Here is a 27,518-nt window from a genome sequence, read left to right on the forward strand (position 1 = left end):
CTGGCTTTCATAGTCTCTGGTGAGAAGTCTGGTGTAGTTCTGATAGGTCTGCCTTTATATGTTACTTGACCCTTTTCCCTTACTGCTTTTAATATTCTATCTTTATGCATTTGTTGCTCTGATTACTATGTATTGGGAGGAATTTCTTTTCTATTCCAATCTATTTGGTGTTCTGTAGGCTTCTTTTTTTTTTTTTTTTTAAAGCAGGATTCTTCACATTTGTTTTTTTTTTTTTAAGATTTACTTATTTATTATATGTAAGTACACTGTAGCTGTCTTCAGACACTCCAGAAGAGGGCATCAGATCTCATTACGGATGGTGGTTGTGAGCCACCATGTGGTTGCTGGGATTTGAACTCACGACCTTCAGAAGAGCAGTCGACGTTCTCAACCACTGAGCCATCTCTCCAGCCCCTGTAGGCTTCTTGTATGTTCATGGGCATCTCTTTCTTTAGGTTAGGGACGTTTTCTTCTATAATTTTTTTGAAAATATTTACTGGCCCTTTAAGTTGAAAACCTTCCTTCTCATCTATACCTATTACCTGTAGGTTTGGTCTTCTCATTGTGTCCTGGATTTCCTGGATGTTTTGGGTTAGGATATTTTTGCATTTTGCATTTTCTTTGATTGTTGTTTCCATGTTCTCTATGGAATCTTCTGTACCTGAGATTCTCTCTTCTATCTCTTGTATTCTGTTGCTGATGCTGGCATCTATAGTTCCTGATTTCTTTCCTAGGGTTTCTATTTCCAGAGTTGTCTCCCTTTGGGTTTTCTTCGTTTCCACTTCCATTTTTAGATCTTGGATGGTTTTGTTCAATTCACCTGTTTGGTTGTGTTTTCCTGTAATTCTTTAAGGGGTTTTTGTGTTTCCTCTTTAAGGCCTTCTACCTGTTTAGNAGTGTTTTCCTGTAATTCCTTGAGGGATTTTTGTGCTTCCTCTTTAAGGGCTTCTACCTGTTTAGCAGTGTTCTCCTGTATTTCTTTAAGTGAGTTATTATTTCCCTTCTTAAAATCCTCTACCAGCATCATGAGATATGATTTTAAATCCGAATCTTGCTTTTAGGGTATGTTGCGGTATCCAGGACTCGCTGTGGTGGGAGAACTGGGTTCTGATGATGCCCAGTGGTCTTGGTTTCTGTTAGTAAGATTCTTTCGTTTGCCTTTCTCTATCTGGTAATCTCTGGTGTTAGGTGTTCTAGCTGTCTCTGGCTGGATCTTATTCCTCCTGTGATTCTTTAGCCTCTGTCAGCACTCCTGGGAGACCAACTCTCTCCTGGGTCCCATGGTCAGAACGCTCTCTGCAGGCAAGCTCTCCTCTTTTAAGGAAGGTGCACAGAAGTCTGGAGCTCAGATCCACCTCCTGAGTCCTGGGGTCAAAGCCCTCCCTGGAGGCTGACTCTCCTCTGGCAGGGAAGGTGCCCAGGGGTCTGGGTCTCAGCTCTGTTGCCTGGCTGAGGATGAAGGTCCAAAGGAACCCTGTCCAAGAATTTCTGTTGTTTCTGCTGCCCATGTGCTCTCCTGTGTAGACTGGTCTCAGTGATCCCAAGATTCTGGGTGTGCTAGGGCCTGCCTTTGTCCTTTGACCCTGTTGCTGCTAGCACAAGACCCTCTGGGTTTTTTGGAACAGATGTTACATTCTACTCGCCAGTGATCTCAGGGTCCCGGGTGTGCTAGGACCCTCTGGGGACCTTGGGACCCTCCGCCGAGATCATGCCCAAGATCCTATGTCTGACTTTGTGTTGAAAAGATAGCATTAATCTCACAACTGAAGATTGCTTTATTATCAATTATCAATTATTTCTGCTTGAAGGGGGTAGAAGTCATTTTGTTCTCCATTCAACATATTATGCTGCCTGAACCTTGCCTTTCTCAGGCAGATATCTTGACTTCTTTTCTACATTGACCTTCATGTAGCCTCACAAAGTATTTGCAAAGAATAGCCCTTCCTGGGCTACTGTGGATCACAGGTCTTTGCTTTTGAAAGCAGTGAATAGCTTTACCACTTACTCAAGCAAGTAGCTGTGTGACCTTTTGGTGTGTGCAACTTAGCCCTGCTCTGCCAGCATTCCGGCTACATATGTTATTAAATCATCTGAAAGCATTCCCAGGGTTGAGTGGGGCTGAGTGCTAGAGCACTTATCATCGTGCACAAAGCCATGGTTTGATCCTCAGCACCACCAAAGGAAAACAATAAAAATAATAGTGAGCAATGATATGGCTAACAGATCCTGCCTTCATCCGGCTCCTGTATGTAGTGAACAAAGAGAAGGGGGAATTCTGTTGTTTCTGACTCAACTGTTTAGCCTCCAGCCTCAACTCTGCAGTCTTCCTGCCTCACCTCTTGAATGACTGTATTATAAGTATGGATGTCCATATCCAGCTAAACAGGAGGATCAGTTTCCTTTTACTCCTTTCTTCCTTGATTCCTTCCTTTTTATTCTGTCTGTTGTGCCTGAGTCCAAACAAATATGCTAGGTAAATGGTTTACTTCTGAGCTATACCCACAGCACCAAAGGAGATTTTTTTTTTTTTTTTTTTNNTTTTTCGAGACAGGGTTTCTCTGTGTAGCCCTGGCTGTCCTGGAACTCACTTTGTAGTCCAGGCTGGCCTCGAACTCAGAAATCCACCTGCCTCTGCCTCCCAAGTGCTGGGATTAAAGGCATGTGCCAAAGGCGATTCTTTAATGGGAAGTTTCTCCTGTTTTATGAGGTAAGAGTTTAGTTCCTACACTTTACAGGTGAGGAAACAAACACAGAAGGATCAGGCAGCACATCAGGGTCACTGATAGTTGCTAGTCATATTGCCAACCCTACAAGCTTCTGGAGAGCTTGTCCCACCTTGCCATGCTGCTGTCCAGGAGGAATGCAGTCTCCAAAAGAAGCAGCCAGATGCTTATTTGTCACCAGTGACCTATTTCAGCTGGCTTCCTTACTGAACATCAACAGAGACTTTGCTTTCCAATTGAACAGAATGTCTCCCCAGTTCCCCTCTTGTTCTTTCCCAGTCTTTGATTTATGAAAATGTGGCTGGGCCTGCTTAGCATGCTCAACAATGCAGCAGGAAGTAGCTTTGGTGGATTAGCGTGGATTAGCATGCCCAGCACTAGCCAGCTTGTGTTTGAGGTTTTGAGCTTTACAAGGCTTTGTGAGTCTTCCTTGTCTCCTTTTGGAAGGGTGGGAGTGAAAATAAACCGTCCTAGTACAATTGTTACTTCTGATGAGAAAGGGGCGGAAAATCCTTCTCATAATGAAAACCAGACTGAGACTTGAGGCTGCTAACAGGCATAGCAAGAAACAACTGCATTCAGAAAAAAAAAAAAAAAATGTGATCACCAAAACTGAGCCACAGATGAGGATGAGCTTGGCAAAGTTTTATGTTGGATGAGAGTACACCCCTGAAATGAGGGTTCTTCTCAGAGGTCATTAAGCCAGCAATTGCACTGAATGCTAGAAGCCAGTCTTTTACACAGTGGGATCTGTTTTGCATATCAGAAAGTTTTGCTTACATTATTATTAGAATTTAGTCTTGTGGCTCTTTGCCCAGAAGACTGTTTATCTTCTTTGAAAGAACAGGAGGAAGAAGGCTAGATTCTCTAAAATTTAAGAAAAATGGGAGTGCAAGGTGACACTTCCTGTAAGCTGCCGACCTGAAAGCAACCCCTGGAGTCCATGTAAAGAGAAAGAGAAGTAATGCCGGAGTGTCGCCCTCACTCCTGCACACTCACAAATATCAAAATAAATGTAAGAAAATGGGCTACATTTGTAGCTGGATGGTAGAGTGCTTGCCTAGCTTGCAAAAGATCCTGGACTCTAGTCTCTGAACTGCACAGAAAGGAAACATCCCTTTGTTTTGTTGTTTGTTTGTTTGTTTGTTTGTTTTTTGAGGCAGGGTCTCAGTTTGTAGTCTTGACTGTCCTGAAACTCTGTAGACTAGTCTGACCTCAAACTCACAGCTCTGCCTCCTGACTAAAGATGTGTGCCAAGAACACTTTTTAATGTGCTGTGTTTCCTTTTAGTGCCAGCATCCCCTGATTGTCTGTAGCATGGGCTCGGTGCTCTTAGGGAGTGTGTGAGTGGCTCGGTGCTCTTAGGGAGTGTGTGAGTGGCTCGGTGCTCTTAGGGAGTGTGTGAGTGGCTCTGCCTAGTACCTGGGAGACACAGCTTACCAGAATCTTCTTTTTCTTTCAGGTCTCTGTCCTGGGTTGCCCTGACCCGGTGGTACATGAGATTGCCTATCAGTATGGGAAAAATGTTGGAATAGCTTTTCAGGTTGGTATACTTGTTTGTGGGAATGGTAACATATAGGTACAGCCTGCATTCTTCTCAGTGTAGTGTGCTGGGCAGTGAAGACAGTGGCAACTCAGTGGGTGTACTCATCTTTCCTTTTGCCAGCTCATAGATGATGTATTGGATTTCACCTCATGTTCTGACCAGATGGGCAAGCCAACATCTGCAGACCTGAAGCTAGGCATAGCCACTGGCCCTGTCTTGTTTGCTTGCCAGCAGGTAGGTCTTACTCTCTTTGAAACATTGCTTAGAAGCCCTATGGAACCAATATCTCAGGCACATCTGGTAAAGTGTGAGATAAAAAACAGCCAGAGGCATTTAAATAAGGGAACACAGATTTGATCTTGGTTTGAGAACAGAGATGTTAGGGCAGTAATTTCACTTCTATAAACCTTATCTGTGAAACACCAATTATAATCTGCCCAGTTTTTATGAGTGCTAGTTGATATACTACTCATTATCTTGTAAATCAGAAAGTGCTGAGTAAAGTTCATGTATTTTGGTCGTTGCAATATTGACAGTTACTACTTTTATGATTGGGTACGCCTCAAAGTCTCTTAAAGGTACAGGAAGTTTCAAGGGTGTCTAAGTCTTGAGGAAGTCATACGTTCTAGTTTAATGGAACTGTAAACATCTTGAAGGAAGCCTTGATGCCTCAGCCATTGCTTCCAAATGTGGAGAAGTCAGTTGAATGCACCAGAACTACATAGTTCCTTCCTTTTCAACGTAGAGAGACTGTCAAGTAAAGCTGCTTTCATGTCCTCCGTAACAGTTGAGATGCTAAACAAGCATCAAAGATGCTGCAGTGACTAGCAAACCAGCCATTTCACAGCAGCATCTGGACCCAGGCCATATGCTTTTGGCTGGGCCAGATGCTGCTTAGAATAAGTGGACCATTAGCTGTGTATGGATATCTTTAAAACAAATGGTCATCTGAGTGGCATTTAATTGATTAGTTGGCAGTGTAATAAGATAGTCATCACCAACTACCTTTTGGGTCTAAAATTTTCAAATTATCAGTTTTTTCATAAATTTTGCCTGCATTCTTTATTTAAAATGTAAGTCACAACTTCTATAGGACTTAGTTCCATTTTGATATTAAAACCAATGACATCCCTTTTGATTCATTTCTGATTCAAGAAAGGTAAGAGCTGATCTTTTATCTTTTGACCTAGCAGAACTAGTAATTCAGGTAATTCAGCCTCAGGGAGCCTGAAGCCTGGATGGCTGTTCTGGGTCCCATGGACAGTACCTGTTAATTAAAACAATAGAGACTGTAACTAGACATGATGGGGCACTTAGTAGAAACTTTTGTCCTCGTTACCAGGCTCTATCATCTCAGACATTTGAGGTCAGGGTAAGAAGAGAACGATGTAGAGCTCAGATGTAGTGACACAGGCCTGCCACCCAACAACCAGGTATAGGAGGGTCATGAGATTGAGGACAGTATGAACTACATTAAAAACAAAATAAAACAAAACAAACGAAAATGTCTCAAATCATAAACAAACAAAATACATGCATTCTGTGAATGGTAGGTCCCTTTTCCCATGAGACTTATTAACTAACTACCCCAGTAATCAGGAAAATTATTAATATAATGCTGTTTTAAAAATTAAGAAAATCACATTAAAGCATCATAAAGGAACATTTTCTGTTATGCCATAGCAACCTATACACACACACAGAGTATTCCTGAGCCATGTGTGTATAAAAGTATATCTGATGATAGAAAAATTAATCATTGGTCAGCATTTGTTGTACAGTCACAGACCTTCATCATCTCTATCACAGGTGAGTGTACATGAATAAAGAGAGTCTCAACAATTATAAATACGTGTCATGAGCTCCATGAAACAAAGTGGAGAGACTGGCGCTTTTTTTCTTGTTTTATTACATCATTTATAAAGAAACCAATTTACTTTCCTGTACACAGAGAATAGCTAATTTTGCATTCTGATATAATAGGACAAAGTAAGAAAAGAAACTGAATCACAGCTCTTATGATTAGCCTGCCACCATAAGATGGGAAACTGCTAAGATGTTTTATTTGTTTATCTGAAGGTTACCCAAACTATGGTTTTATGTGTGTTTTACTGGGAAATCCCAGAGACATGAGGTACCCAGTTACTCTGACCAGGCAGCACCTTCCTCTTCTGTCTATAAGGCAGTGGAAAAAGGAGCTGCAGGCATAGCGCAGCCTCAGAAATGAGACACGTGATGAAATTGAGCAGTAGTGCCTCTGGGCAGCACTCACTGTGCCAAAAGTTAATAAAATAGATATTTATACTTAGTTAAGGTTGTATTTATAAATTGGTCTCAAAACCCTGAGCTTAGGGTCTTTTTATGCATTATTCTGCTAAAAAAGAATTCATGGGGATTAAAATAACTTTGGGTGAATCAAGTTCCAAAATAATGTAGGATTATACAGTATCTAGCTTTAATAAAACAGTATTGATTTTAGTTTATAAAGGATTCTTTCTTACATTGCTCCTGATCTCACAATTCTACTTTGTGGTAGATAACTGTTCTTTGAATGAAACTGATGCTCATGTCTGGCCAAAATGGAGCATCTGGTAGATGACACAGAAGGCAATTGAACATCTTTCCCAAGTCTTCTAAGACCAGCATTCATTTTACTATGCTTGAATTGCTCCTTCAACTAACAGTGTAGATAACAGTACCCAGTAGGTCTACCCAGAAACCAGGTAACTGGTATACCCTAGCATTGAAGATAACACCATACAATGTATCCACTATTGATAGTGCCTAACGTAACATTTATAGAGTACTTGGAAGGTGTTTGCAAACCTTTCCTAGGGGGACGTCTTGTCCACAGATTTGTCATTGAACTAATCCATCTGTATAACACTGAAGATCTTGCTCTGAGATCCTAGGCCTTCCACAATCTTCCTGTCTCAGTCTCTCAAGTACAAAGGTAACAGCCATGTCCTCCAAACCCTGGCTTGCCTTTTCCTTTTTAATGCTGCATGGTAAATGATCTTGACAGTATAATTTGTTGGACTAAGACCTGTTTGACTGATTCTTCTATTTTTGATATCTTTGGGAATGATTCCTTTGTGGCCATGTTCAGGGACTTGAGGTGTGTCAGGAGGTTGTGGCTCAGCAGTAGAGATCCGCCTAACATGTATATCACCCTGAGCACATGCATCTCTGCATCTCTCTCTCTCTCTCTCTCTCTCTCTCTCTCACACACACACACACACACACACACACACACCATGATTTCTGAAGAGGTCTCAGTGGTGATAAAGTTGGTATATCATTTGAGCTCTGTTGTAGAGTAATTGCCTAGTATGCACAAGTCCCTGGACTCCATCACTAGCACTTGATAGGTAAAAGCTAGGAATTCAAAGTTATTGCCAGCTACATAGGTCATTATCCTGGGCTACATGAGATTGTGCCCCCCCCCAAAAAAAAAGAAGGGGGGGAAGAATATAACTCACAACATTGCAAAGACCTTATTCACAAGTGCAAACCATAGCCAGACGCAGCAGTCTGTAATCTACTGGACAAGAAGTGGGAAGTATGTTTACCCTAAACAAGCAAGTCTCCACCCTTTTTCTTTAAAATTCCTTGGAACTCAGTAACATTTACCTGAATCTGTTGTTCTGTCTCAGGCTTTATGATTTTTCTCAAAATATAAACTTACACAAAAGTTTGAGTGTCCCTGCAGTGTGGTTATAATGTCTGACGGTTATTCTTGCTGTGTGTAATGCTCAAAAAGGTAAAGAATTAGAAATAGCTGGCCTCTTTTTCCATGCTTAGACTTGCTGGTCCTTCCCTAAAGCTGATATTTAAATATGTAAATGTGGGAAAGTGATTAAGACATAGTGATATACTTCATTTTGGAAAACAATGTGAGAAAATTGTTTGACTTTCTATTTTTTATGCAATTTCTTTAAATCTTCATATTAAATCTTTCAATGACATATGAAAATGTTTGTGAAATACTCAGAAATAAAATAAAAGTGTTTTCCTTTTATGGTGAGATTATAATAGTTTAAAAGCTCTTTTTAAAAACTTTCCTTTCATCTGCTTGTTATTGATAAATCACTAGACGGAAATGTCAGGCTTCCCACTGTCCTCACCAGCCTCTGTGCCAGATGCCCAGGCTTATGCTACTGTGACTATTTGGTGCCTTAGAATTACTCAGGTTTGGAGACTGACCCATCCTAGTGCACTGATCATCCTTGTAGTTTTATGAACACATTTCCGAGTTAGAATCTGATTTCCTCACAGGCTATTTTTCCTACTTGTAAAAAGCATGAGTAAGCAAAACAAACAAACAAACAAACCCAGTCTTCTCACTGAATTTGGGGTGAGAACCAACTTGTTTCTCACTTCTTCCTCACATACACAGGGGTAGGGATGGACTTTTAGAAGTTTGATATCTGCATACTGAAATTTACATGGTGTTACTTCAAAGGAGGGATATAGTCATGCTCACTGCAACTTAGTTTTCTTTAAAATGTTGCTTTCTTGATGTTTTTACATTAAAAGCATCAGAGAAACTACACAGTTGGCATATTTTATCACACATAATTCATGCTGAGGAAAGAAAAGCTCGATATATGATACATACACAGGGGATTTTTTGTTCTGTTTTGTTTTGTTTTTTTGAGATAGGGTTTCTCTGTATAGCCCTGGCTGTCCTGGAACTCACTTTGCAGACCAGGCTGGCCTTGAACTCAGAAATCCGCCTGCCTCTGCCTCCTGAGTACTGGGATTAAAGGCGTGCTGGGATTAAAGGCGTGCGCCACCACGCCCGGCATACAGGGGATTTTTTATGCGATGCCCAAGACACCATCACATCTGCTTTAAGATATTGCCTAGAAATAAACAAAAGGAGGGGTATTTAAAAAATAAAAGCACCAAAATTATCTGATTGATTTCTTGATTTTATTCATAAAAGAATAATGCAAAAAAACTAATGCAAACTAGTACTTAAGAACTAACCAGTTGTTGGTTCATTAAATTCTGTATGGATGTTAACCGTCTCTACAACTTTGTTCTCAAACATGTACTTTTCTAGAACACTGTTCCTTGTTTGGTTAGGGTTTCTCTTCTGTGTTTGCCTTATTTTTTCTATTGCAGATTCCATAGTCACTACTACTGGAGAACTTAATTCATCCTTCAGGCATAGTGCCAGGGAAACTGGCAACTGCATAAGCATGGATATCTGACCGAAAACATCCTACCTCTTACTCCACAGAATTACAGACTGCTAGAGATTGGAAAGTTGAAACAGAAAAGAAGGCTGAGATGAGGAAATTATTCAGCTGGGTTGGTTGCTGGCAGAACCTGGATATGTGGTTTCTGTCTAGATGCCATCCTCCTAAATAACCACTAAGAAATGAAGAGGATAAAAGACATTTTCATCATGACTGAGGAATTTATATTGTGTTTATATGTGAACACACACGTTGGGGAGACAGGTGTCTCAATAGTCAGTTCTCTCTTCTGAAGTTTTGAGATCAAACTCCTGTCATCAGACCATGCACACTCAACCAGACCATTTCTCCAGCTTGCTCTTTCTTTCTCTTTCTTTCTTTCTTTTTCTTTCTTTCTTTCTTTCTTTCTTTCTTTCTTTCTTTCTTTCTTTCTTTGTTTCTTTGTTTCTTTCTTTTTCTCTTTTTCTCTTTTTCTTTTCTTTTCTTTTCTTTTCTTTTTTCGCTATCAGACCTTTTTGTTTCCTCTCTCTTGTACTACAATGAATTAGTGCTAGGACCAGCCATTGAACCTAGAAAAGCAAAAGGATTTTCCTCCCCTATGAAGTCTTCAAGCCCATGAATTTTTGTTTCTTGTGTTAGGGATGGAACAAAGCTCTAAACATGCTGGACAAATGCTCTAATGCTGAGCTGTACCTCTGATCTTTTTATAACTTGGTACACTTATCTGGCTGGTATCTTTATCTCCTCTAATCCAAAGGAGGTGTGCCTTAAACATTTGATGATCATAACACCAGTATAATCAGATTTGTTGGGAGTGGGATCAAGGCACTCCCCCCCCATGCCCCATACACATGGGATGATTTGAGTGTGCACTCAACAGTGTCCAATTCGTAACCTTTTCATAGACTACCAGTACCAACATCACTTGGCAATTCATTAAAAAGGCATTCTCAAACCATAGCCTACTGAATTAGAACCTAAGAAGCTCAAGAGTATAGTACTTTGTCCTCCTGAGACTGACTCAGTACTGGACTGCTAATAGGACATAATATGTATGTGCCAGCTTGTCTGTTGTATACTGCATATGTGCTGTGCCCTTGGAGGTCAGAGGGGAAATTACAGAAGACTGATCTGCCTGGGTGCTAAGAACCCAATACAAATTCTTTGCAAGAGCCCCAAGTGTTCTTAACTATTGAGCCATTTCTCCAGCCCTCACCTTTTGTTTTTCTTATTTTCTATAATTACAAACAAGTATTAACATGCTTCATTGCTCCAGGAACAATAAAAAGATTTTCCTTCTTTATGGTTAGTTCCCAGAAATGAATGCTATGATAATGAGACGGTTCAGTTTGCCAGGAGATGTGGACAGAGCACGACAGTATGTATTACAGGTAAGACTATTTTTAAAGGATGATTTTCAATCTTGTTTGTGCACATGCATATGCCCAGCAATTGGTGAAGGACAACTAGTAAGTGTAGGTTCCTTCCCACTGTGTGTATCCCAGGGATGAACTCGGTTTATCAGGCTTGACAAGCCGGCCTTTACTCACTCAGGGTTAGGTCCTTGGGCTATCCCCAAGGTCAAACAGACCATTCTAGAAAACAGAAAAGGCAACAGCAGGCACAGTAACAAAGTTTTATCTAGAGCCAAGCTGGTCGGCCCTTACCTGATTTGACAATAACTAGGACAACTCATTTAAAATACTATTTACTTTTATATTTAATTGTGGTACCTTTGTGCTGAATTTGCAGGAATTGGCTCTCTTACACCATGTGGGTCCTGGAGACTCGTTCAAGCTTGCAGCAAGCTCCTTTACTTGCTGAGCCTTCTCAGAAGCCACCCCCCCCCCAAAAAAAAAAACCTGAATTAATATAATTTCTCTTTGAAGTCATTCAGTAGTCTTCCTATGCAGGCCAGGCCACGTTAAATCTGTTAGATTGAAATGAGCTGTCCCATGTCCATGAAAATCATCACTGTACTGTGCTTAGGGCTGGCCCCATCCCTGTCCACAGCTCACTTCCGATAGCTAGACGGCTACAGAGCCTATATAAATACCCTTCCAAACATAGTGAACAAGTCATGGTTTACTGGGACCTAGATGCATATTTTAAATGTGTTGCTGTATATCTTCAGAACTTTCTCCCAGTGGGTAAAGGAACTTGTTGCAAAGCCCTCTGACCGGAGTCTGATTTCAGAGACTCACATAGTGGAAGGAGAAAGTCAGCTCCTGCAAGCTTTCCTCCTACATCCGAATGTGCCCTCTGTGCACATGCCCACCCCCACAAACGAAACACAAACATAAATGGATTGGGTTTTTGTAAAGTGATCAGTTTCCAAATTCAATTATCTGGAGGTCACGGGTTAAATGGAATAGAGTAAGAAAACAAGGTTCAGTAAGCAAGTACAGTTTAAGATCTCTATTTAGTGTCCAATACAAGAAAGAATTCCAAATAATGTTTCCAGTATTTTAGTGAGTGCTTGGCAGTGCTATAAAAACTCAAATCCAATATTCATCAGAGGGGCTCTAGCCTTAGAAATAACAGTGCAACAGTCCTTAGTATCCCTGAGGGTTACAGAACCCCTCCTTGGTTCTCAAAGATGAATGGGTGTTTAGATATTTAGAATATTGCTTTATACTTTATATTGTTAAAAATACCTAGTTATGATTGCTTAGATACACAGAGAATGGACAAAGATGTGTATGCACAAGTTATGTCCAACATGTTTTAGAAAGCGACTCAAAGACTAAAGTGATCGGTGAGACTGAAGAGCGAAAATAATTGTAGTTCTCACAAATACTACACTGTTCCTTTCAAAAACCACCCAGTTTGTCTTTGTGACACAAACATGCACTAGAAATCACAAGTAAATTTGTCAAAGGCGTCTAAATTCTAGATCCATAAACACTTGATGGGGCTTCTAAATCCTATTCCTTCATTAAGTAAGTGTGAAAAATTGAAGATTACTAAAGAGTTGGTTAAAACTTGCTGAGTAGAAGAAAAATAAAGAGGAAAATCTGCAGAGATACTGAATTCTTAAAACAAGACCTTTCTAAAGCTCCCTTGTGCCAGTTTTGCACATGGTAGCAAGGGCTCCGGCACCAAGCCTATTCATCTCTAACCCATTATTCAACTCTCAACTCAAACAGAACAGGAAGTAGTTCTAAGAACTGACAAGTGGGACTATATTGTAAAAGCTGCTGCATGATCAACAGACGGCATACACAAGAAAAAAACCCTGCCAGCTATAGATTATATAACACCCCAAATATATAAAGAACTACAAAACTAAATGTTATTTTTTCACTAAAGAAATACAAATGGCCAATAAGTATTTGAAACATGTTCAACATTCTTAGCAACTAGGAAAATGACATTAAAACAGATTCCATTTTAACCACCATCAGAGTGGCTCTTATCAAGAAAGCAAGTAATGCTGAATACTGGTGAGGGTGCAGAGTAAAAGGAACCCTTATTTACTGCTAATGGGAATGTAAAGTCATGTCGCCACTGTGAAAGTCAATGCACAAATGACATGACCCAGCTGTGGGCTTTTGTCCTGATGGACCCTTAAGACACCATATAACCAGAGAAATTTGCAGTCCTTTTACTGATGAACTGTTCACCCTAGTTAAGAAATAGAATGAGCTGGTGAATAAAGAAAATGATACATATGCACAGTGGAATTTTATCAAGCCATAAAGAAATGTCAAATAAGCTGCAGAGATGGCTTACTGTTCTTTAAGAGGACCCATGTTTAGTTCACAGCATCTAAGTCTGGTGGCTCACAACTGCCTGTGTCGACCTCCTGAGTTCCAGGAGCTCAGACATCCTCATCTAGTCTACACAATACCTATACTCAACAGGTACATAACCCACATATAAATTTATTATAGTATTTTACTGGAGAATGGATGATCTAGAGATTATAACAGGCAAAATTATCCAGTCTCAAAAAATAAAATCGTTTCTCATAAACAGACTCTAGATTTAAATTTGTACATGTGCCAGTCACACAAGGAGACAAAAGATCTTAAGGATGAAGGGTTGATGAAATGTATTTACATGAAAGCAGAAAGAGATAGGACCAGTAACAAGTGGGGATTGGGAACAACAGTGGAAGGTATCAGTAAGAATAAAGTGTGACTGTATGTATGCATGTATAAACCATAATGTAACTACTTCAGGAAGAGAATGTACAAAGTGCTCACTACAAAAGGCAAAGATACCAAAACTGGCCCTGCGCAAAAAAAAATACTGGATGCCAGAAGACAGTGGAGTAAGGCCTTCCAAATAGACATCCAAGTGAACACTTTAAACCTGAAATTGAGTTGAACTATTAGATAAGTCTTCCGGCAAGTGAAATCACATTTGGAGAAGAAAAAGCTGGTTTCTAATTGGTTGTGATCATGAAAGCCTTTAATCCCTGCACTTGAAAGGCAAAGGCAGATGGATCTCTGTGAGTTTAAGGCCAGTCTGATCTATATAGTAGGCTCTAGGCCAGCCAGGGTTACAGAGTGAGAGCCTGTCTCAAAAAGGAAATAAAGAAATGTTGGTTTTTCACATACCCTTTGTGGTAGGTTATTTGCACAGGTACTTAAGCAGGATGTACTGAAACATTAAGGAGAAAAAAAACATGCTTCCATGCAAGATGGCATAGAAAACTAAACTCTTACCATGTTTTAAGGACAGCATTTCCAACTGTATACTAAAAATATTGTAATCTGATTGAGAACCATGGAGAAGGGTTTTAGTATTCTATCAGAAAAATGTTTTATTACTGATCAGCTTCTAGAAAGAACCACCATTAGAAACATAGTTACAGAATGTAACCATCTTTTAGCATACCAGAAGCAATGGTGTCCTTATACAAGAGGAAACCAAAAGTTAATCATGCTGGCAAAGGTAATCTGCAGACTAGGAAATGCTGCAAATGGGCTATGTGATTTCCAATAGGAAAGGCAAAAAAAAAAAAAAAAAAAAAAAAAACTGGCATTTTCATTATAAGCCTTTTAGATTTTCATTTTAAATCAGGATTTTATATAGACAGAACTTCTTCAGTGAAAACAAACAAACAGAAAATAGCTGGGTGCATGACAGAGTTGATTTCTTTGTGTTAATAGAATTAGAATGTTTCCATGTGAGAAAAGTTGTAGGCGAAAGCAACAGCCACTTGGTGGGAAGGGAACTTCAAGACATAGCCTGATTATTACCTGCCCAGCTCATCTAACCTCAAACTGTGTCTATTGTGGCAGCAATTCAGGAGTTGATCAGTGGTCTGTCTGTTTTGTTGTTTCCTGCAGAGTGATGGCGTGCAGCAAACAACCTACCTCGCCCAGCAGTACTGCCACAAAGCAGTGAGAGAGATCGGGAAGCTTAGACCATCTACAGAAAGGGACGCTCTCATTCAGCTTTCAGAAAGTGTGCTCACCAGAGATAAATGATAATTCTTTCTATTCTTTCTGGCAGCTATTTTACCAGACTGTGCCTAATGAATTTTGTGAAACACTATTTGCTTCATGTGCAGAAAACCAAAAATCATTTTAAGACATAATTTCAACCTTATTGATGGGCAATTTTTTTATTGGCAAAGTTTTTCGGAAAACTTTTTAAATGTAATTAAACCAGTGTCATTATAGTCCTATAAATTCTAATCGAGGTACCCTGATGGTTATATGTGGTATTGTTTACACTGTTAATGCCCACATGTAAAGCCATTACACAAATAAATAATCAACGTTAAAATTCAAGTGGTTTGTCTTTGTTTCACCATAGGATTAAAGGTCAGAGAATTTTGAAGTCTGTACTATTTAAATCCACATTAGTTATACTTTAACAATATCCAAATTTTTCGTATAGGAGCATAGTTTATTATAAAAGACTAGATAAAATTTAGACAACAGGTTATTTACAAATGAAGAAAACATTTTGCTTCAAAAAGGAAAAGCATAATAAAAAGCTATCTGATTGCTAATGACATAGTACTTCAAAAATAACAAAGGTAAAATATATATGGAATCGTTGATTTGGTAGGAGCAATGGTCTTTAATTTTCAGAAATATTTTGCACTGCTCTCACCACTATGCTGTCATAAATCTGTAAACCTCAATACATAGAAACCCACACTTGTGTGACCTACTTTAATATCCTAAGCAGTACAGTCTTATATACAAGAGAAGTATCCCTCACACCCTCCCTTAAATCAAGGAGACACACAAAGTGCATGTGTTGCATTGAAGTTACAATACAAACCTGATTACCTGTTTACAGATTAATACATGGCCTAGTTTCTTTTAAAATTATTGTAAAATTTTATGTTTCTAGTGCCAGGGAATGGATTAAATATGCCTATCCACAAATGAACTGCATCCATCTTTACAATATGTAAAGGATTTTCCTTTCACTGAGTCAGTGTAAATTCAGTTTCATTAAAATCCAAAGGACAAGTGTGGCACTCCTTCAGATGTTGCCCCCAGAATATCATGTGCTTACTCTGACACATTCTAGCTCCAAAATCTGCAAAATTCTGTCGCATTGGCTGTTTGGATTAAGCTAAAAATATTTTCAAAGCTGATGCATTGAGAAAATAGAACCATAATTCTGCAATAAATCTTTTTTAGAGGGGGTGCATGCGTATGCACTAGCATACATAATTAAAGCAAACCAGTAAAGGAGAGGACAAAATCCTTTGGTTCACTTATGTATTTATGAATGGAAAAATTTATAATGCAAATTTCACTCCTTAAAAAACTTAGATACAAATTACAACATTACAGATAGTCTTTCATTTCACATGGAGAGCTTGAGACTCAAGTATGAGTACTTCAGATAATTGTTACACAAATTGGAAGCATCTTGAATTGTTAAGTATATTTCAATACATAAAAATTTATGCATGCTTTAAACACAGTATTTTTTAAAAAATGAAAATTGAAACCAAAAGTATGACCAGCACCAGCATTGAAGTTTTCTGGTTGTTTTTTTTCCTATTAGTCTGACACAATGTTAGTGACCATGCTGCACTGAAACATGTAATGGTGCATTCTGAACCATGATTTGTTAAACATAATAACCCACATCCCCAGAATTTTTAGGCTGGTCATAAACTTAGCAAGGTGTGAGTACATATGCATAATCAATTATAGGCAGTCTGATATAAACTGCTGTTAAGCAATGTTTGAACTGCCTCCAAAATTTATGCTTACAGGTAGACATCCAAATATACCAATAAAACATGTCCTTGAAAATATGGGCACATTTTAAACATTAAAACAATTCTGTTAACCATATAGTCCCACAGTATGACGGAGTAATAACCTACATGAAAAGAAAACAAAAGAAAAACTAATCAGTATAGTGCATGATTGATTCAACATAGTTCCCAGGGAAGAGTCCAGTCACTCGATTGCAAACTCCTTCAAACCAGCCATCATCATTCTTCTTTATAACATAGATGATTGCACCCTCTTTAAAGGACAGCTCATCATCCTTGTCTTTTGTATAATCATATATTGCAACAACTGTGAAGGAAACAAAGTATGACGTGAGGATACTATCTCAAACATTTACTTTTAAAATGTAATGCCAATTAAATCTGTAGTTTAGAAAAACTAAGTATTTTTAGTGGGAATTTATTTATTTATTCACTTATTTATCTTTGGTTTTTCTAGTCAGAGTTTCTATACCCAGTCTTGAGGAAAAAAAAAAGAAAGAAAGAAAGAAAGAAAAGAAAGGAGACAAGAGGGAGAAGGGAGGGACGAGGTAAGATGTGGGGACAGAGGGAATGTTTAAAATCATCACTAAGATCACATAAATATCTGTTAAGTCATTTAGCTCAATTATGTGCCATAAATGTTTGATCTATAAAACACAGGCAAGCAAGTTAATCTGAAGCTAGAAGCATACATGGTTTGAAAAGATGCATCTAACAATTTAAATTCAAAGTATAAAGAAATAGTCTCCTTTTCATACTCCTGAAAAACACTAAGTATACGTAGGGTTACTTACCGCCTTGACTGGTAAGACAGGTAAGAAACACTGGCTGAGACATGTTTTAAACAATAATAAAACTCTAACTAGGTTACTATACATCAACCCATGAGAATAGTACCTCACCTTTCTCAATATAGTTCTTGGGAGCCCATGCAGGGTCCCCATCTGCATATGGGTCACTATACTGAACTACTGCAGCTTCCTCGTCTTCATAGTCCACAGGAGGAGGTGGTGGAGGAGGCGGAGAGTCATCAAACATGGGAATGTCATCTGGTGGAGGGGGTGGTGGTGGAGTTGGGCTATCAGCAACTAAAAGGATTCAGACAAGTAATGAGACTAATGGAAAAATTTTAAATTAACAGAATTTAACAATTCTAACTCATAAAGCATGCACTATATAAAACATGCAGTGATTAGAAGTAAAAGCTGGGTGTGTTAAAGTTTATACTACTTTTAATTTTAAGCACAATTTTTGCAACAATAAAATGAGATAAAATAAGCATATAAATACTACATTAATGAATGTAAGAGGATGCAGTATCTTCTTTCATTAGAATTACAGGAGTAAAGAAGTTTCTTTATCCTAAGTCTCAAGTAAAAACAAATGCTCCCCTAGGCCTTGTTGCCTGAGGGGACTCTGTCATGGAATACCCCTAAGTATCTTATAGTAGAGGTCTGACAGTTTTTACTATGTATAGTCATGCCTGCAATTTTGGCTTTTGGTAGCTTCAGTGCCCTAGAAACTACACCTCAAGTGGACATATCTTTTATTGTTTTAATAAAGAGTAAAGCCAAGTTGATCATATCATGTTTAAATTTTTGTGTAGGGTTTTGTTTGTTTGTTTTCTGTTTTTACTTAAATTTTAACAAACATAAAAAATAATTCCAAAAGAGAAGACTGCATTAAGTATCTTTAAACAAATTAGTTATATCTGTAGTCAAAATTTAATGTAGAAAGGAAACTAAGATTTTGCATTATGGCTAATAAAACAATGCATGAGATGATACCAGATCCAAAAGATCCACTTTCTAAATTAAAACACAATTAAGATTTAAACATAAAATACTCAAGATGCAGTAATTTTAAAAGAAATAAAAATAAACAAACAAAAATGAATCACACTTCAGATTCTAGATGGCTGGGATATGTGTACACAAGTTTTAAAGAATTGAAGGTATTAACAGGAAAATGGGTGTGTGGGACTAGAATTGTACTTATTAGGCCACCAATGCAGCTGGGATTAAAACATTCAAAGCTAACACAATTAATGCTCAAACTTCTACTCCAAAAATTCCTTTAAAAGTTTAAGGGAGAGGAGAAAAATCAGGGAAGGTAGTGCATGCCTTTATTTCCAGCACTTGGGAGGCAGAAGCTCAGGGAGTCTCTGTGAGTTCAAGGCAAGTCTGGTCTACACAGCTAATTCTAGGCCATCCACAGCTACACAGAGAACCTTGTCTTTTTGGTGAGAGAGAAGAAAAAAGGAAAGGTTCTTGTATTAACGGTTGTAGGTTTTATAGGTTATTGTTCCTGACTAAGGACAGTAAGTTGAGATCTAAGCAAGAGGCTAGTTTAAAGCAAGCAGAAAACAGTCCTGCTTCATTACTGCTTCAATTCTGTGCTTTCTAGTTTTATCCTTGAGATGATAAAGACAATAAAAATTAATTCTACTCGGTGATGCTCACTCACAACAATCTAACAGGTCTACAGTTGGGTTGTCTACCACCTGCGCTGATCCACTAAACATCTGCCTATACCTACACCTCCTCCATAAAGCTTTTATGTGGAACAGTGGCTATGAACCCAGTCTGATATCAAACAGGCCCAGCACACACCCTAAATTGGCTTAATGTGTGCATTACATGTTTGTTTGATTCCCCGAAGAGCTGTCACTCTTCATTTCTACAACATACTAGTTGAAGAGTTCCATTCAACTGCCATTAAGTATACATTGGTTTATCTTCAATTTTATAGCAAAAGTCTGATCAACCCAATTTTCTGCCCTAGTACTTTACCTAACACTATGCATATTTAGTCCAAAAGCCTATCTGATGTTAAATAATAAAAGGCATGAGTCATTAAGGGCTCATATCTTAAATCAGACTGGGTTACAGCTATATGCATTTATTGTCACTTCCTCTGAGTATCAGAACACTGGCATTTAAAAAGCACATAAAATATGTACACTTGATAAAATATTTAAAGTGCTGATACACGATTTCTTAATTTCAACTTGCTTAGAAAAACTTGATAATAAACTTGGAATATCAGTGGTGTAAGAATAATGAACTCAACATCATGTGTTTGGAAAAAAGAACAGAAATAGTTGTGTCAAGGTGTCTCTTTGAGAATAATGAATAAGAACATCGGGTTTTGTTTTTTCCAGTTATCAGTTAGCCAATGATCTCTAGGCCCACAAAGTTGATTTTCAATGGCTGTTAAACTTATTTCCTAGAACTATTCACGATGGAGCAGTGTAAAAAGATGGACTGGAATAATCTTCCATCTCTGACAGGTCGTTTCTAAACTGTATCAGCATCAAGAAACGACAAGATCGCTGGGCATGATAAACCCACCTGCCATCCCAGTACTCGGGAGGCTGAGGCAGAAAGGATGCTACTGAAAGGCCAGCTCAGTGACACAGGAGATCTGCTCCAAAACCCAGGAACTGAGAATGTCATTCATTTAACTCAGACTTAAGAGCAGCTCACCTAACATGTAAAAGGCCTTGGGTATTGCTTAGAACATCAAAAATGGGGGAGGGAGCAGCAGTGACTAGCAACTTACCCTTATCATTTTTAAACACCTAAGATTCATTTAATTTTAAATACTGGAACACAGGATTTTCAAACTGAAGTTAATAGTAAGAGGGTTTGCACTCAGAAATTTCAAAACTCTCAATCTACATTTGCAATAAGCTCCTTATACATCTCATGAAGAGACTGTCTTAAACTTTTTGTTTTATTCTTACCAGAACCTATCATGTAATATTGAATAACAATATTAGATTGGTGGAAGGGAGGGACTGAGAAAAGCACTGTAAGAGTAAGTAAAAGTTGACAAAGAATTTGCAAAAAATTTACTTTCCTGAGGATAGGCTGCTTAAGTAGTAGCTCATTTCTAAATCAATTCTGAAATGTATTTCTAAGAAGATTCCAAATGAAGTAAATTGAAGCTAAGTACCATCTTAATTTCAACGGTTGACATTTAATTATTCAGCAATTGTACTATTCATTTGCCATACAATATTCACTCTGGACACACAGAATCTTCTGTAATCTCAAAGGTAATTAGGATTACAGGCATGCACCACCATACCTAGCTGCAAAGTATTTTCTAATTGTCCTAGTAACTATTATTTCAATATAATTTGCATTCTTGTGCTTACTCTTTGTTTAAAAATATACAATAGATCTCATACCTTAGATCATCTAAATACTTAAGAAAACTGCAGCTTTGAAATTGATATGGGTCAGTAATCATGCAGACAAGAGAAAAGAAGCCCGTGCTCTTCAGTTTCAGTAACACCTATTCTTCAAGATAAGATTAGCTTCTCAATAAGAGGAAAATGGTGACCCATCAGCCATGCATGCTAGAGGAGACAGCCTCTAATCTCTGACGGCTGGGTCCCAGACTTACTGTTTTCCTGCACCCTGGCCACGAAGCCTGTGAGAGGTATCTGTGGAGTCAACTGAGGCATGGGGGGAGGAGGAGGGGCAATAGAAACTGGCAGCAAGACACAGTATGGGGAGTAAAACAGATAAAGAAAAGGAAACAAACAAAAAGCAGAAGTCAGTTACAAGGACCACAAACATAAATAAGTATGCCAAGAACAGTCTGCAAATGAAAACAAACAAAACAAAAACAAACAAACAAACCCTGCTACCCTCTTCAAGTTCTTGTCCCCACAGAACCTGTGCTCAACCATAGGGCAAGTGCATAAAATAATAAATATACTTACTTTTTTAACCTAGCATTACATTATTTGGGGGAACTTTTTAATTTACTATAACATTTATTTTAGTACAATGCTTTTCAAAGAAAAACTTCTAAAATATGTTACAATTAAACATCTACAGAGCCTGCCAACAAACTGTTTTGCTTTAAGTCTATAGACAGACTTGTCTAGCTTTAGGGTAAAGCTGTAAATTCAAAACCAAATAATGTTTAACAGCTGTTGATTACATGTATAAATATGTAGATAAATCAATACATTACCCATGAGTTACCTTTGAAGAAAATGCTTTTATATCTAAATTTACATACTTCTCTGGAAAATATTTTCTTACAAAGTAAGACTTTTTAAATTGCCAGGTTTATTTGTAAGAAATCAGCCCTAAACTTACTAAGGGACAAGAATGTTCCATGTACCTAATGATTATTATTCAGTCTCTGAATGGAAGTTATCAAATATGTTTTGTTTTTTTTTTTTTTTGGTTTTTCGAGACAGGGTTTCTCTGTGTAGTCCTGGCTGTCCTGGAACTCACTCTGTAGACCAGGCTGGCCTCGAACTCAGAAATCCGCCTGCCTCTGCCTCCCAAGTGCTGGGATTAAAGGCATGCGCCACCACGCCCGGCATCAAATATGGTCTTTTTATGGATACTGAAAAAGGAAACAATCTCTAATCAGTCAAAATGTATAATTATTTGTACTATATTAATTTCTGATTAATATAATGCAGCCAGATACTAGCTGGCTTGGAGCACGTGTAACCTTTTTCAGGAGATTCTTTATAAGAAATTGGTATCAAATGTTCATATAACTAACAAATATATGAAAGACTGACACAAACTACAAGCAAAGACATGTTTACTTTGTCTCTTTAACAAGACAGTAATTGCTGAAGATGAGATCCAACAAGTCAATGGGTTCAAGTGGAAAGATTCAGTTTCCCAGTGGTCACCACTAAGTGATGTTACATTATCCAAGAAAAACAACTTTATTGGTCCCTGAAATTTATCATTTTAATCCAAAGTACAAATTTGTTGGTAAGCATAAAAATGTGATAGACATTCCAAATTAAAAATTAGAGAAATATATATGTGCTGATAGTTCATACAGATCTAAAAACAGCATTCCATTTACTAGCAGAAAGTGGTTTTCATTCTGTTACAGAGAAGACTTGTTAAATGGTTAGAATATTGATTTTAAAACAAAAAAGCCTCCCATTAGTCAAAATAATTTCAAGAAAGAACCCTTAGTCACTAGTCATGCTCGTTAGTTGTGGGAGAAGAGACAGGAGATTACTATGAAGATGCTCGTCACCAGCACATATAATGAGAGGAAACAGCACATCACAGCACTAAACACAGCCACGTACCAGTAGACTGCACCAGCAGCTCATACTGAAGGAGAAATGGATAAAACAAAATATGCTTTACACCCGAGGCTAAGTTTCCTTTCCAGTTTCAAAACGAATACTGATATTCACTAAGGAAGTAAGTACCCCACCAACATTTGTGAAACTAGACAAGTGCAGATTGGTGAAATAAAATCCTATTTGCAGAATAAATTTAAAGACAAAGTGGAGGAGGGGAGATAATGAGCAGAAAGATGGGATGGAAAAAGCAGAATACGAAAAGAAAGTTCAGACACTAGTGGGATAAACAACTAATTTGTCTTGATTGTATATGCCTTTAATTCTAGGGTTCAGGAGGCAGAAGTAGGTAGATCTCTACATTCAAAGCCAGCCTGAACTCCATAGTGAGTTCCAGAATGACCTATCTCCACAAAACAGAACAACCACCACCACCTAACTGACTGAGTTATACAACATTCAGATACTGAGGCTACCACTCAACATCAACAAGGGGAGTGTGAGGTAAAATAGCAGGCAAGAGTAGCCTGAATTCTGGAAATTCTGGTCTGGAAAAAAAGTTGTATAAATCTGAGGTTCTCTGTGAATATAGACATTTAAGACAAAATGGTTTTCAATGTGCTATAACTCAGTTAACTCTATAACTCAAAATTTTAAAGAAAAGACCAATAGCCTCTACTTAAGTTAGGCAAAGTGGTGCTTGCCTGTCATCCCAAAAAGCAGGAAGGCTGCAAGTTCAAGGCTAGTATGACTTAGGCAGTACTAGGCCAGTTAGGGCTACAAAGTATGGCCTTGTCTTAAAAAAAAAAAAAAAAAAAAAACCACAACCAAAACAAACAAAAACCAAAAATATACACATAGTATGAGTACAAATAAAAGAGCCAAGCAAATTCCCATGTAAATGCAGAGTAGTCACCATTATTTTTATAGAACATCCAGTTCTAGAAACACTTAAAATGAAGCTGCCATAGAAAAACCTCTCAGCCACACCCAGTAACTTCATGACAAAAAGAAATATTGGACAACAGAGGCTTATTTCAAACTGTTTTCCTTCTGGACTTAGTATCTTAACATAGAAAGTGAACTCAATGATTATCCTCAGATATTCAAGTCTTTCCTTTCTAAGTCTATTTTCTGTAAAAGGTTTTAAACACTGGCTGTAATTAGTACTGAGATGTGTATTTTGAAGTAAACAAAGGGAAATCAAAAGAAAATCCCCCCCAGCTGTTAGAATTATTCAGACAGAGAAAGTAAGCAGGCATTGTAAATGTTTTCATTTGAAAGCATTTCAAAAGAGGTGATAGCCAGCAATTTTCATTAAAGTCTTTAAAAAGTTCTTTGACTGTGTTTGCGTCTTTGTACCATTACTGAACCATCAAAATCATGCTGATAAAATTTAAGATTGTTTTGTTCTCTAGTTCAAATTATACTGTATTAATACTAATAATAGCACATTAAAACATTTGTTGAATTTTGGTAGATTAAGTATACTTGAGTGAACCTTGGAGAATAAACAAGCAGTTACATTTAAGATGGTTATTCAAGGATTAACATTCTAATGCAAAAACAAGCATGAAATAGCATGGCTTAAATTGTTGTCTATCACAGTCAAGAATAACAGTTTCAAATAATTTCCTTCAAAAAGGAGCTCCACTATTGCTGTATGCCTGCAAACACAAGCTTACTTGAATTTTGAGAATAAAGTGGACCTCCATTAACATGAGGCTGAGCAGAGAATTGGGCGGTCACAGAGGGAGTTCGTCTATATCCACCAGAAGATGTCGAAGAAGTGGTAGAGTTGTGTCGAGAAATCTGCCTGGTCATTGTGCCATACTGGGAACCAGGAGCTGCGCCAGGGGCTGCTGAAAAGCATTAGTCAAAGGCAACCAAGAAAGCATTACAAACACCGAAGTGACAGGACAGGGGGAAGGGGTTCTTATTCTGTTGGAATGCCCAGACATAAAATAAAAAAGATGAAAATCAAATTATCTCCACTTCTAAAGTTTATAAACAAGAGGACAGCTAGTGCAAAGAGCTACAAAAGTGACCATTTGAGCATTACTAATCCTTTGCAATAAGCATAGTCCTGAGTGCTACTTTGCTAATGCTATCATGTGCATTTCAGAATGCTCACTAGACAATGCACGAGAACAACTACTCTGACCATTTACATTGTATTGGTATAAGTAACCCAGGTATAATTTGAAATATATGAAAAGGAATGTATGTGTAAGTTGTCTGCAAGTACTACACCATTAAGGAACTTGAGTTATCTAAGGATTTTGTATCTACTGGAAGTGGGGTGTACAAGAATCAATCACCTGAGGGAGAAGGACAACTGTATAAAGCTTTTGTATGTACACTGGCTCGAACAAAATGAGTACCACACATAGTCCAAGTAAGGTACTAGCTATTAACTGTGGGTCATTCATGACCGCTTTATAAACAGCTTCCTCGCCACAGCAAGTTTCAGAATTTGATTCAAAATTCTATCTGGCTAAAAAACTCAGTATAAGTAATAAAGTAAACGATAAAATTTAAACTGTTAAGTATATTTTTCTATTTTTATAACTGTTAGTAATTACGGTCATTAATTATTTAGGTTGTATTTAGGTACTATTCTTAACACTAAGAATATCACTCCTTATGAATGCTAAGTATAGTTCCTGAATTTCCCTAGGATAGCTGTTCCTACGCTTCAGCACTGATGAAAATCTCCACTTGAGAGCTTGTTGTAATGGAAATTTCTGGGTTCCATTTTCAGAGACTTTAACAAACTAGGTCTAGAATGAGGTCTGAGAACTGAAATTTCTACCTAATTCCTCCACACTGATGATCAATTTGGGACTATTGCTCTGAAAATTAGTGCTAAGTAAGCGGTTAGTAAACATTTTTTCTTTAAGTCCACTTTTAAAAATTAGGTGTCCCTGGAGTAGGTTACACCTACATGAAATGACCATATTCAAACTGACACCGCTTTAAGATGAATTTATATACAAGTACACAAAGACTTCACCGAGCCTCTAGAAAAAAAAATTCCGACAGAATGAGAATGAAAAAGACAAGTAATAGCTTAGCAGAGAGTTTTCTGGGAAATAATGTTCTGAGAACTAGTACTCTGGTGTTAGTATCTAAGACTGACACTGATAGATGCTGGTTTACCTTGATTAGTAAGCAACAGAGGTTTTGGTAAAGGGAGCATATCAACAAACACCAGCAGTATAGCATCCAGATCCACATACCCCCAACAAGGTGAGATGCCTGTCTACATTTTTACTTATACAGTGAATATAACAATAACATCTCACTGTGGCTTCAACAATCATCTTCCAGGCTGACAGCATTTCATTTTCACAGACTTTCTTTCAGTGATTTCTACATCCATGGGGTTTTGTATTATCTCCTTCACTTTCCTTTTCCTCAGTATATATATAAATGTTTTGAAAGAAAAATCTAAAAATATTTTCAGTTTAATGTCACCTAAATTAATTCTCATAAGAGACACCTCATTATTTATCCTAAGTATTGTGTAACTTCTAAATTGAATGTAAATTTGGGGTGGGAGGGAGTTGAGACAGGGTTTCTCTGTGTAACATCAACCAGACTGGCCTTGAACTCACAGAGACTGCCTGCCTCTGCCTCCTGAATGCTGGGACTAAAGGTGTATGCCACACACTGCCCAGCCTGGATCTAGAATTCTTTGTATTAGCATTCAGTCTAGTCCTTCCCAACTTAAAGACAATTTGAACGCATACAATTGATAAAGTTACTTCATAGCAGTCTCAGCTATCTGAAACCTGGGCTGCATCAAAAATTTTCAAAGAACCGGGCAGTGGTGGTGCACACCTGTAATCCCAGCACTTGGGAGGCAGAAGCAGGCAGATTTCTGAGTCCAAGGCTGGCCCGGTCTACAGAGTGAGTTCCAGGACAGCCAGAGCTACACAGAGAAACCCTGCCTCAAGAGAGAGAGAGAGAGAGAGAGAGAGAGAGAGAGAGAGAGAGAGAGAGAGAGAGAGAGAGAATCGAAAAAATTTTCAAAGAATAATCCAAAAGATAGGATCACAGCAGCCCAATCACACTCTATTTCCCTTTCATGTTCCACTTCCTGTCTCCACCTTCACCCCAGTCCTTGACAAAAACGGGCAGTTATTATATCTAGTCAATCTAAATAAATCACAAATAAAAATCCCATTAAGTTTGTTATAAATCATACATAGGACCAGGTTGTATTTAATAGTCTTCTCTGTGTTTTTACAGTGTTAAGTTCAAAGGTCCTTCCCCAGAAGAAATTAGAAATAATTAGATTTAATTCTTTAACTTTTAGTGGTACCATCTATATAATCCAGTAACTGTAGCAACTTGTAATCTATCAGCTACAGGAGTTTATTGCAGATATGTAAAACTTATCTAATGGTTCTCCAATGCCTATACAGTCTCACCAGCAACATTCACTGGGAGAAGCAGGGCTCCAGGAAGCCAGACACAATGATTTCTAGCAAAATAGTTTATCACTCAAATCAGAGTGTAAGAAAACAGAACCAAAAATTCCAAAATGGCAGGGAAATACCACATATTGAAGGCAAACAAAAAAAACAAACATCTGTATATAAAACAAGTTCAAATGAGTTTATAAATGCAGTACCTACAAAATGAGCCTGTGTTTATAACCAGATCATTTTTTCTTGAATACATTTGAGAAGCTAGGATAGTTTCCTCTCATTTTTTTATTATG

The 27,518-nt window shown here is 38.0% G+C and overlaps 2 protein-coding genes across 12 annotated transcripts in view; one reads left to right on the forward strand and one right to left on the reverse strand.

The window, feature by feature from the left end:
- Pdss1 (decaprenyl diphosphate synthase subunit 1) overlaps positions 1 to 15,229 on the forward strand; it is a 42,327-nt gene extending 27,098 nt beyond the window's left edge. For all 4 annotated transcript variants that reach the window (XM_029536499.1, XM_021193598.2, XM_029536497.1 and 1 more), the window contains 4 exons: positions 4,186 to 4,266; positions 4,390 to 4,503; positions 10,790 to 10,870; positions 14,783 to 15,229. In XM_029536499.1, the coding sequence (XP_029392359.1) occupies positions 4,186 to 4,266; positions 4,390 to 4,503; positions 10,790 to 10,870; positions 14,783 to 14,923 (417 nt within the window). In that variant the 3' untranslated portion in view covers positions 14,924 to 15,229. The remainder of the gene's footprint in view (positions 1 to 4,185; positions 4,267 to 4,389; positions 4,504 to 10,789; positions 10,871 to 14,782) is intronic.
- Abi1 (abl interactor 1) overlaps positions 15,034 to 27,518 on the reverse strand; it is an 86,102-nt gene continuing 73,617 nt past the window's right edge. For 2 of the 8 annotated variants that reach the window (XM_021193585.1, XM_021193582.2), the window contains 4 exons: positions 24,472 to 24,645; positions 21,109 to 21,195; positions 17,595 to 17,780; positions 15,039 to 16,999 (listed from right to left, as the gene is read on the reverse strand). In XM_021193585.1, the coding sequence (XP_021049244.1) occupies positions 16,824 to 16,999; positions 17,595 to 17,780; positions 21,109 to 21,195; positions 24,472 to 24,645 (623 nt within the window). In that variant the 3' untranslated portion in view covers positions 15,039 to 16,823. Of the gene's footprint in view, positions 17,000 to 17,594; positions 17,781 to 21,108; positions 21,196 to 24,471; positions 24,649 to 27,518 lie in introns of all 8 variants that reach the window. The other 6 variants (XM_021193584.1, XM_021193581.2, XM_021193587.1 and 3 more) reach the window with 6 other exon arrangements.

The sequence above is a fragment of the Mus pahari genome, chromosome 3 (assembly GCF_900095145.1).
Source record: "Mus pahari chromosome 3, PAHARI_EIJ_v1.1, whole genome shotgun sequence".
Taxonomy (NCBI): Eukaryota; Metazoa; Chordata; class Mammalia; order Rodentia; family Muridae; genus Mus; species Mus pahari.